The sequence below is a fragment of the Cajanus cajan genome, chromosome 2 (genome assembly GCF_000230855.2).
Source record: "Cajanus cajan strain Asha chromosome 2, NIPB_CcT2T_4, whole genome shotgun sequence".
Lineage (NCBI taxonomy): Eukaryota > Viridiplantae > Streptophyta > Magnoliopsida > Fabales > Fabaceae > Cajanus > Cajanus cajan.
The window spans coordinates 72,693,582-72,705,061 of NC_138518.1; the positions used below are offsets into that span (position 1 = coordinate 72,693,582).

General features: G+C 33.4%; 2 protein-coding genes across 2 annotated transcripts; one reads left to right on the forward strand and one right to left on the reverse strand.

Moving 5' to 3' along the window:
- Nucleotides 1–159: 159 nt before the first annotated feature.
- On the forward strand, nt 160–2,827 carry MOS4 (modifier of snc1,4). Its single transcript, XM_020359888.3, has 6 exons — nt 160–467; nt 729–904; nt 1,564–1,647; nt 2,283–2,352; nt 2,443–2,576; nt 2,652–2,827. Exons 1-6 carry the CDS (start codon nt 231–233, stop codon nt 2,707–2,709), a joined length of 759 nt encoding a protein of 252 aa, XP_020215477.1. The 5' UTR covers nt 160–230; the 3' UTR covers nt 2,710–2,827.
- Nucleotides 2,828–5,654: 2,827 nt separating this feature from the next.
- On the reverse strand, nt 5,655–10,710 carry LOC109799339 (Glycosyltransferase family 29 (sialyltransferase) family protein). The gene is made up of 12 exons (XM_020359868.3): nt 10,458–10,710; nt 10,299–10,372; nt 9,721–9,810; nt 9,422–9,499; nt 9,041–9,141; nt 8,315–8,507; nt 8,135–8,225; nt 7,985–8,049; nt 7,735–7,889; nt 7,562–7,643; nt 7,205–7,314; nt 5,655–6,193 (listed from the first exon to the last, which is right to left on the reverse strand). Exons 1-12 carry the CDS (start codon nt 10,549–10,551, stop codon nt 5,998–6,000), a joined length of 1,329 nt encoding a protein of 442 aa, XP_020215457.1. The 5' UTR covers nt 10,552–10,710; the 3' UTR covers nt 5,655–5,997.
- Between the last annotated feature and the right edge of the window lie 770 nt (nt 10,711–11,480).

The window sequence follows — 11,480 nt, forward strand, 5'->3', positions numbered from 1 at the left end:
GTTTAAGTTATATGCCAAAAAAAAAAAATGAATTTTTTATTTACTGAAAATGAAAAAAATATGGACAGACAAATAGCAAAGAACCCATCTTTTGAGTGGTAATTATTTGATTTTTGGGTTTGGGCTTGAAAGACACGGTCCATAAAAGAGCCCATGACATGAATAGTGAGTGCATTTGCAGAGCGCGCAGAAAGGCTTGTCTCTGGAGGCTGTGGTAGCAGCAAGCAACCATGGCGGATCGAAGCAACGGGGAAGTTCTAATGCTGGAAGCTCCACCGTCTTACGGTAAGCCAGCCAGTTCGGACGCCGAAATCATCGATGCACTGCCCTACATTGATGACGACTACGCAGACCCCAGAGTCAAACTCGAAGTTGACCGTCTCGTCGAGGAAGAGATGCGCCGCAGCTCTAAGAAGCCCACCGATTTCCTCAAAGACTTCCCTCCTCTTCCCAACTCCAGTTTCCAGGTTGTTCCTTCTTCTTCTTCTTCTAGAAAGCTTGCATAGCTACAGCATCTTGTTTTGTTAATTAGGTTACATAAAATCTTAATTGCAATTTCGTTTTATCATCTAATTGTTGTTTAATTTTTAGTGTTTATTGCACAATTGAACACTATTGTTCGCTTGAGATACCTAAATCATGGTTGAAAGGCACGTGCTGAAGTTGGTATTGGTGAAAAATTTCTTGCCCTAGTTCGTTTGGATTTGATTGTGCTATTTGAATTGCAGAACTACCCAATGATTGCCAGAGAATACGAACGTGTAAGAGCCGGGAGGCCTCCCGTTGCTCTTGACAGGTCGCGCTACGAATTGGAAATGCCGCCGGCGAATAAAAGGAACGATGAAACTGCTTGGAAGCAAGCCCTGAATAGAGCTCAACGCCTACTGCAATATCAGATGATGAGGTATGTTGTAATTCATTGTTGAATAGCCTACGTGCTGTTATACTCCAGCCTTTAGTGTTTTTACACTGAACATTTTAATTACTAATGATTAGTGGGTTCTAGCACTTTGTAATGGGTGGTCTATGTTATCTCTGTACAAGAGTAAATGATTAGAGATAGCTATCTGTTATGGCACTTAGTGTTCTGTGCTATCTATTGGGACAATAGATAGTTCTCAAGCTAGTATGATCTAATAGTTTCAATTACATAAAGTATACAAAGTGGTTCTGCCGCCTCAAGTATCTCAGTTTTAGTCTCTTTCCCATGGGAAGCTTAATGGACTTTATCACTCAGATTTACAAGCAAAACTCATTCACGCACGCCTTACAGACAACACAATAAATTATCCTATGCTTTATTATAGCAATCTTTTGTCAGTGAAATTCCAAAAGATTTAGACAGTCCAATAGCTTCATAAATACACTGATATTAGGAGGTGTGGTAGCATCCAGGAAATTTTCAAATATTATGGCTATTCTTTGAACATCTAGATTGGTTTCAAAAGGGAACTTTTCCATAATTTTTCTAGGAGAAAAAGTTATTATCTTGCAGCTTGAAGTATTTTTTTAAAACTTATTGTTAGGCAGTTGTTTGTAATTGTTTAACTGGTTATTATGCAGAATGGAAAATTTGGATTTGATGCTAAAATATGGTCCTGATACGTGGAAACTACACAACCAACGATTGGAAGTATACTTATCAAGGTTTGTTGATCGAATAAATGTGGGTCATTTAGATTTTGTTTGGAATTCTACACTTGCTACCTCCGTGGCATCAATCTAATTTATTGACTACTGGCTTGTAATACCAGTGTCTGTACATATTTTGTTCACTTCATGTTAGCAAATGTTGGTGCTGTCATCAAGACAGCCCTGCCTTCGCTTATATGATTGGCACTTTAAATTTCATTTTTAAATTTAATTTCTTGCCTCCAGCAAACACCCTAAGTATTTGTATAACTTGATCTGCAAGAGTCATCATAATCTTCGATCATCAACTGTAGTTTGGACTGGTGAGTTCTTTAGATGGGTACTGGTCAAATTGTACAGACACGTGCACACACATATGAGCACACACAAAAGAGTTGGGGAGCTAATCTGGACTAATCAATATCAAATAGATGATCAATGTTAAATTCAAGTAAAAAAAAAAATCAATCTTAAACCATTCGTGTAAAATTGAATGGTCTTAGACTCTACAGTTGTTTCTGCCATCTCACGTGAAACACTCCTTCAACACTCACACAAGTTGTTTGCCTGAGCAGCTGAGCTTAATAGTACCTGTTGTCTGCCTGCATAGTCAGTTGAGCACTGGTTATAGTTGTGTTATTTATTTTTAGAATGCAGAAATTAGCTCAGGAACAAAATGAGAAGATTGAAAAAGTAAATCGCGAAAGGAAATATCATCAGGTGATTATGACTTGCTACTCTTCTCTCCCTTTGATTTTGTTAAATTAGTTTCTGCTAACCTTTTACCCTTTTATTCTCAACTATTGTCAGCAAAACACTGCCTATGAGCTTAATGCGTTGTCTATGCAATGGAAGGAGCTCTGTCAGAAGAATATAGACATCAGTGCTGCCTGTGCTTCAGTTGAAAATCGCATAAATGAACTGAAAAGAGAAGCAGCAGAGAGGTGACTTAGTGAATTTTGGTTTTCTCGGTTGATATCCTAAAGTTTTGGTGTTAATTAGTTTTTTTTTTTTTTCAGAGGCTGGAACTTGGAATCTGTAACAGAAAATGGCCAATTGCTGAATTCCGAATTATGAGATTCGTATGCCCTCATCTAGTTTTGTATCCGTAGTGAATTTTGTTCAGCTCAAAACTTGACTTTAATTGCTATTGTGCTTGTCAATGTTTAGCTCAATATCATGAAAATGTTACACATCTGAAAGCCTGTTATTTGGTTTGCCCTAAGAATCCACTTTTACACATTGTTGTAGATGATTCTCGAAAGCGATATTGTTTTTTTCACATGATTTTTGAAAAAGGTGAGAAAGAAGTGGGCTCAGGCTAGGGTGAACCATGCATTAAGGAAGTAGTGCATGGTGAATCACCTGTTGTAGTAGGTCAAGTAGTAGGTCATTTTATCATGTTAAACGTACTTCACATATTTGTTATTTGGTCTCTGGTTGTTAAAATTTTCAAATGAATATTATTATGACTGCTCTCTACGAGAATCGATTCTCAAGAAAAGAGCTTGGAAATGTATTATTCGAAATCAAAAGTCAAAGTTTGCATATGAATATCAATTAAAGTGGCTAATTAGTGAGGATGGTCCTCAAGACAACACTTTCCTCATGAAAAAGCAGGTTTTCCTAATCTATCTGCCACTTCATGGCTCACTCAGTTCACTAGCAATCAAAATTGACTTAAACAATTTGGAATCCTCATTCAAAACCTGAAAATAATCCTCGATCAAATCACACGTACCTGGAAGTAATTAGTTCCAAAAATAGCTTGTGAAACACATTTGCAGCTACTACCTATATAGCCCAGTGGAAACAAATTGCCTTTGCAATGTTTAGTTGAAATTTTTGTACAAGTTTTATAGTTGCAATAGCCAGCACTGCGAAAATCCAGAACGAGGGTTTTGGTGAGATCAATCAACCCACAAAAAATCCCACGGGGGGCGGCAACACTCGGTACTCTGTAGCAACATCTTATAATAACAATATACAGTGCTCTTCTTGGAACAGAGCTACAAGTTCTCTCAATAAACCAAAGCATTCAGCTTAGCACGTATATGTACTAGGTTCCCATTAAAGAGAAAAAATCTTTCATTAACCATATAACTTGGAAGAAAGTCTTACACCGTGACTGGTAACCGTGTCATTGTCTTGAATAGTTTGAATAAGCCATACTTGCATCAACGACCAAATAAATCCCAATTATATACCATGAAATTATTCTCTAAGTCCAGCCTACTAAAGATAGAGGAATAACTAGATCCTTGGAGAAATAGGAACCTTGAGTGCATTTTTCATGAACTTCACCGTGGCACCACGTCCTCAGTAAACCGCATGCGGCAACATGGTGGGGGTTCCAAAACCACCCCTTTCAGATAAGCCAGTTTCTGCAACATGTGTTGAATCTCCTCCACCACCCTCTCTTGGTCTGTCATCTCTTGATGTGATGATTGGGATGTGGTGGGGACCGGGAGGGTTTCTGTTGTTGGGGAGGGAGAAGATGGCTCTAACTAGGATGATGAACCACCCTTCCACCAAACTCTGATTCAGCTTCAGAGTTGCTTCTAGATAAGTACCACAATAACAATCTGACAAGAGGTAATGAAGCTCCCAAAATATGCATGCCACAAAAGATAGCTCAGCAGCTCAATCAACCTAGCAAGAACCTCATTTGTTCGTCAAGGAGCTTCACTCCATAACCCTTCTTCATCCATATCGCCCCCCAAAATGCAATCAGTTAATCACTTGAATCAACTAGCAAAGAAAAACACCAAAATGAATGTCGTCAAAAATGTTACGTATGTGCATTAATGAGAAACCAAACACGAATTGAGTCCTATTATACTCTCCACACTCCGAAATTAACATTATCAATATTAATTTGTAACATGAGCGGGTTTTAATTTTATATATATTATGAACTCTAGCCAAGTGTTTAGAAGATAAGAGAAGGATTTTGTTCTCGCCCTTATTCTATTATTAATTAATAAATATGTTCAAAAATTGAGAATAATATTCCTCCCTCTGGATTTATATATAAACAAAAAAAAAATTAAACTGAAATATAAACAATTTTTAATTACATCAACTTTATTTAACATTGTTAATTCTTAATTAAAAAATACTTATCTGATAATAAATGAGAACACTATTTATTATGGATATCTATTATGAATATGATTAAAAATATTTTAGAAAATAAAATATATATTTTATGTAAAATTGTAAAATTTGAATGTACTTAATAAGTTTTTTGATCCGTGTAAAATTAGTATATATGAGTTCAGAGAAAGTATATTTTTTCTTAAATTTTGTCCATATTACCACCCAAACTTCTTGACATAACATACACATTATTTGTGGATAGTCTACAGATGTTAACACCTCTGTCATTGATTGGAGCAAAGAAAAAGATACGCAATATTGGAAGCATGCCGATCGTTAAATTTTCATTTTTTCATACATATCGATAGTAACAGGAAGGTCATATACCATCACGCCTGTTTAAGAAATCCAAAACAACTATAACAGGATCTAAAGGACGTAGGCAGTGCAGAATACTCGAAAGAATTAAGAGCATGTTAGATTTCATGTTAAAACCACCTAAAATCCCATTTGCTTTAAAAAAAAATGACCTCACAGGTGATGCAATTATGTTTGGCACACTTCCGGACAAAATTTAGTCTCACTTGATCAACTCCATCACAGAAGCAACATTTTATTACTTATGTATCGAAAGGAAAAAACACTTGTGTTTAAAAAAAAAACCCTATTAATTAATATTTTGTTATAAAACCAATACCATTTTTAGTTAATACATTTAAAAATGATTTTTATTTATATCATCCAAACATTTTGTCAAAATCACAGTTGAGATAAAAGTATCCAAACATAAATCATATTACTTCAAACTCAAATCTAACCGAAATCAAGATTGTAAAATCAAATTGGTTCGAACTCGAGTTTGTATACTCTAAACACTTAGTAAGGCATACAGGAATATGTCAAGCTTCAACTCATAAAGATTATGGAATCGGTTGTTTAAATAAAAATAAAAGTTATTCATTACAGCTCAATTTGTTATAATTCAACTAAACAATATAGATGCCTCAAAAATTGTCCTAGCTGTTCTGTAATTCTCTTCCTAACCAAATCTAAGTCCTTTAAAAGTCTCAAAAAAAGAAAGAAAAGAATGAGAAAGATTAAATAGATTTCCTTGATTTTCCACCACACCAGTGAGTAGAAGCTTCATTTCCATTTTGTCTAGTTAATGACATATTTTGGAATAAACAAACAGGCACTTTTGCAAATCAGGGGGTTGGATGCTTCCCGACAGCACAAGCTGAACTCAAAGAACCTCAGTACGGTTTAATCTATTGGCACAGTGCACAGAGACCCATGTCCTGGACTATGCTCTAGAGGATACATGGTTGTTCTCTTCACATACCTTAAATGATCAATTGCCGCCTTTCTGAGCTTTGAAACTGCCTTTAGATTTCTTTTTATTTGCTTCTTAATTATGGAACATGAAGCCAGTGGATCTTCAGATCCTGCTCCAACTCTCCTGTAAAAATCATAAATTTGAGAAAGTCTCAGATGCAATCCATCTGTACTCACATTAAGCTCAATTAGTATTAAACGATTTATAACATGCCATGTTCATTGTGCAGAAAGACAATGGCAGGATAGCATCAAGTGTTGGTGATCCATATTATATAGCCATTGAATAGTAAATTATTTGATATCTCTGACTCTTACAATTGGACAGATAATTTGAAGGTTCATAGAATACGAATTAATAGGGCACTCAGTATATATTGGAAAATTAGTATGTGAAGTTTAAAAATTGGTAAGCATTCTAGTCAAGTTTCCAAATCAATCAATTAGTAGGGCACTCGGAATATAGAGAACTAGCAGGGCCGAATGACTGATGTCAAATGAAGTTATACAAAAGGGTCACCTTTCAGTATTTTCCAGTCTTCCGATAGAACAGGTCACAGGCCAATTATACTTCTCTGGCCCTCTGCTTATGAACATTGAACTACTAAATATTTTATTTATCACAACTTTAGATGTCTTAATAGACTTCCAACTATAATCAACTCCTATATATTAAACTTGAACAACTATCTTATGGAAGAGTGTTTTTAGGGTCTATACTTCGACAGAAACATTTTTAGGAATTTTTATAACTTCTTATTTAATTCAGTTTTTTTATTTATGAATTAAATTTTAATAATTTAATATAAATTATCAATAATTAAAAATAATTTTATGTCACAATATAAATTATTTATCTTAAGGTTATCAAAAATATTATTTATCTTAAACCTAAAATATAATTTATATCTTTAAAAATTTTATTCATACAAATTTTAAATATAATTTATATATTCAAATATAATATTTATTTATATATATATAATTTATAATAAATTTAGTTATATAATAAACATTTAAACCGTGAAATGCACATGCTAATTATACAAAAAGGTAAAATGCATGCAATATTGTTTCAGGATTAAAAAAAGTAAAGACGGGGGAGGGGAGGGGGTTGAAAAAATAAATCATTTACCTCAGTAATTTCTCTGATGCAATTCTAGCAGCTCGTATCATATGGGGGCTCGGAACCCATTTCACAACACGATTTGGATCAGCTCGCATGGGAGAATGAATTTTGATAAGCTTGACAATGGGAGCAGATAAACAAAATCAATGACTTGGAAAACAAGAAGCATGAATATACTTGTAATATTCAGTACAAAGTCAACAAAGAATATACATTCTAATTATTTATACAGTCCAAGTATGAAACTTCAACTATTAACATAATTCTCAACCAATAATGAGGAAAACCTATTTACTTTTGGTTCCAAAGGAGAGTTATTAGTATGACTTGAACCTATGACCTCCACAACTATTGTTTACTTACCCCCAAGCATTCCATCATCTGGTAATAAGCTCTACCATGCAATGGGGTATGGCCTTGACGGGATTCAGAAAAATACCTTGTCCTAAATGAAATAAGGATTATTGATCAGGTAATCATATTCCAAAGAAAAGTATCTAAGCAGAGATACTAATTGCTTAAAGAAAATATAATACCATTCTTTATAACCAGGATCTACTGTGAAACCATACATATCCACTGAATCACACATAGAGAGAGCAAATTCAAGAGCCTTAAGTCCAGTTCCTTTTGCTGCTGAGCCAAAGGATGCACCTAACATGAGGTACACAGGATTTTTTATAGGAACCTCCTGCAGAAGACAAAATCCAATTGTTTTGCAAGTGGCGCATAGAAATATAAAGTACGGGTTTTAGAAGGTGGCTTCTATTGACAAGGAAAATATACCCGAATCATTTGGTTCATGATGTCATGAATTGTCGTTTTTATTATCAAGACTTCTTTTCTTTGTTCTGCAGAAACAGCATTTACAGTAAGGTTGTAGTAATTCATAATTGCATTATAGCAGGTGGAATTCATGATAACAAGTGGCAATACCGTCTAACTCTACAACTTTATCCAGTGCTTTGGCAGATCCTCGATTTAGAAGTCGAAATGTGCTTTTCCTACCCACGTAATCAGTGTAGTTCTGCAGTCATAAATAATATTAAGTGGATGAGGTCTTAATTTTAGGACAAAATAAATAGAACATCAGAAACACCTAGCAGAGCAACAAACCTGTGTTGGGGCACCATTTTCTCTGAGGACAACATCATAACCATCTATCTCCTTCCCAAATTTTGTTTTCAAGAGATCTCCCGAGTTACCAATAACAGCACAGCGCCCAAACTGTCTTGGGAAGTATGGTGGTGTTTCAGGGAGAACTAGTGAAAGTTTCTCCATGCACAAGGTCCTGTTCTCACAGTGGTTGCTGCAAACAGAAAGATCCTGTTCTATGAGGCTTTACGCTAAACAAGAACCCCAGAATTTACTATTATAAGTAATTATAATTTATAAATACATTAAACATGGAACATGAAATCTATGTTTTATATTGAGAAGCTTATGTTGTATTTAGCAATTAGAGTAAAGTGAAATACACAGCTCAAGAAAGGGTTTTTTCTCCTCTACAAGAGCATGAAGTTTGCTTCATGACAGCCAGTTAAAATGTCTTAGGACTGAGAAATTGACAGTGTATCCTAACTCAAGTAACATATCATATGCCTTATTTTTGGATATGGAAATCACTGTTGCATTTTTGGATAAAGAAGAGCTTCAGACCATTCGAGGTTTTGAAATTAGCATAATCTTTCTGGATGTTTATAATCAGCTATGTAAGGCATACCACTAATATTCTTTTCTAATAAATGAATTAAAATGCTAGTTTGACTGTCATTCTTATAGGATACTATTATTGCACAATTACTTAACTGTTAAATAAAATTGAGTTCCACATTTACTTACAGTTGTATTCCTTTATTGATCCTACGCCATGCATATTCCTCCCATCCGTTTGGTAAAGAATCAATGAACTCCTTGGTAAGTATAGTGGTACTGTTCCGCACCTGAAAAATCATTTTAAGACACAACAATAAAATGTAAAGCATAGATCATAATTTCCTTTTACAATTAAAAAAAAAAAATTAAAGGAAGTTCACATTAATGTCTAGAGGATGGCAAGGGTATTTAAACTGCCTTACGGTAGACCAAAAATATATGAATTTAGTAATTTACAGTGTGTCTATAGAAATAAATCAATTAGGAAATCAAAAGCATTTGAATGTCTATAACACGAAAGAAATGATAGATTTCTGACTAATCACAAAGACAAACCAAATTGCTTACCTGTTCCCACGTTGACACAGCTTCGCATAGATTAAAATCAAAAGACAGAGCTTCAAGTTCACCGGTTTTGGGATCTTTCTGTTAATACAGAAAAATCCACAGGTTAAAAATATAGGTTAATTGTTTAACTGCTTTTAAACCATGTGTTAAGTATTTAATTACCCATACTTCTAAGTAGGAGGAAGTCGTTTTCCCAGATCAATTATCATAATTAACATATTTTATAGAACCATACATGCAACATACTTTTTTTCCTTCATGAACAACAGTCAGGTCAGTGAATGAACAGGAATGCTTACCCATTTGGGGATGGTGTCACTCGGGAAATTTATTGTGGTTTGGCAATAATCTGTGCCCTTAGTTGCTTTTAGGCCAAGTCCATTTGCACTCTGCATAAAACACAAAATTAGCAACTCAGTTGAATCATCCAAAGAACCCATATTGTGAATACAAGATCTAAACGATGTATAAAGTGTTGAAACCTAAGAAAACACATTTAAACCAAAGAACTACAATTTACTCTAAAATAAATACCACTCAAGGGGCAATCAAAATTAATAAATCATAATCGTTTCAAAGAAAATACAATAGTTTTCAACACTGAAAAACAGTCCTTTGAAATTTAGTAGAAGAGTTTGCATACAACTACCAAAGGTCCAATACTGAATATCAGTGTATTTAGTATTTAACTATTCCTCAATTTGCAGAGATCTTTATGTTGTTGGCATCAATTGGAACCAAACTAAGATTCAGGTCTACAATCCCTACCTAATTCACAACTTAAAACATTCACAAATAACGCAACAACTTTGTGTGTTACACACGAAAACTAAACATGGCAGTCAGTGTAAAATAATAGAAGCAGAGGGAACCTCACCACACACTTCTGGAAAGAGTTGTGAAGAGAAAGCAATGCTTCGGTGTCTTCATCTGTGAGGTGATGATTGGGATCTACAAGGGGTTACATTATTAGATTTAAGGCAGATGAACTAAAAGTTTCGCAATTTGAATGAGAGATAGGTAAATACATACATACATACAAAAGAATCAGAGAGGCCGGTGATGTAGATGGAAATGGCTGCAAATCCAGATGCCAAAGCAAGAAACAAACCAAGTCGCAGAACCCTCATCGAATTATTCAGTTGCCGACAAAGGGAATTGGGGTTTATCAACTTCTGCAGATTGATTCACAACCACCATACACTCCAATTCAGACTACAAATCTTTGAATATCAGCGTCAGATCTTTACGTACGTGAAACTAATTTGAGTGTCCAATTGGTTTTCTTGGGTTACTTATGGAAAAATATATAACTTTTGGGGCTTTTAGGAATAATCAAATTATTTTATAATCAAATTCACTTATTCAGACTTGGAACTTAGAAGTTTAAATTATTAATAAATCATGGGTAATATATATGACTAAAAATTATAATAAATTATATATACAATAAATATTATATTTAAATATATAAATTATATTTAATATATATAAATTAGTACTTTTAAATATAAAATAAATATTATATTCAAATATATAAATTATTTATTGATGATTTATTATTAAAATATTAAAATTTAATTTATAAATAATTATAGTAAATAAAAATTATATTAGTTTAAAAATTTTAAAAATTAAAAAAAATTCCATTGAAAAAACACTACTCAAAAAATTAAAAATATATATATCAAAAATACTCTCACACAAAATATAAATTTATATTTAATATATTAGAGTTGAAATATGAAAAATCTTCGTGTTGTTGTTCAAACATTACCAAATGTCAATAATATTAACTAGTAATTTATTTAATCTATATCATTAAAAAGATAATATATATATATATATATATATATATATAGCGAGATTGGGTTTTTAGTAATTGAAATTAATATTGCTTTTAACTTATTATTTTTTTCACGTTATAACCAATAGTATTTACTAATTTACTTTTCTCTTCACATTTCCATTGTCTATTTAATAAACAAATATTATTATTATTATTTTTTTTTTCATCAAAATTAAAATAACAATTGTAACATAATTAGTAGACTGGAAC

What these genes read in the sequence shown, in the direction of transcription:
- MOS4 (XM_020359888.3), top strand. Translation starts at nt 231, where the DNA reads ATGGCGGATCGAAGCAACGGGGAAGTTCTAATGCTGGAAGCTCCACCG. An exon ending in CTGCAATATCAGATGATGAG is followed by an intron (nt 905 to 1,563) that starts GTATGTTGTAAT and finishes GTTATTATGCAG; the next exon opens with AATGGAAAATTTGGATTTGA. An exon ending in TTGGAAGTATACTTATCAAG is followed by an intron (nt 1,648 to 2,282) that starts GTTTGTTGATCG and finishes ATTTATTTTTAG; the next exon opens with AATGCAGAAATTAGCTCAGG.
- LOC109799339 (XM_020359868.3), bottom strand. Translation starts at nt 10,551, where the DNA reads ATGAGGGTTCTGCGACTTGGTTTGTTTCTTGCTTTGGCATCTGGATTT. An exon ending in GTGACACCATCCCCAAATGG is followed by an intron (nt 9,500 to 9,720) that starts GTAAGCATTCCT and finishes CTGTATTAACAG; the next exon opens with AAAGATCCCAAAACCGGTGA. An exon ending in TAAAGTTGTAGAGTTAGACG is followed by an intron (nt 8,050 to 8,134) that starts GTATTGCCACTT and finishes CTGTTTCTGCAG; the next exon opens with AACAAAGAAAAGAAGTCTTG.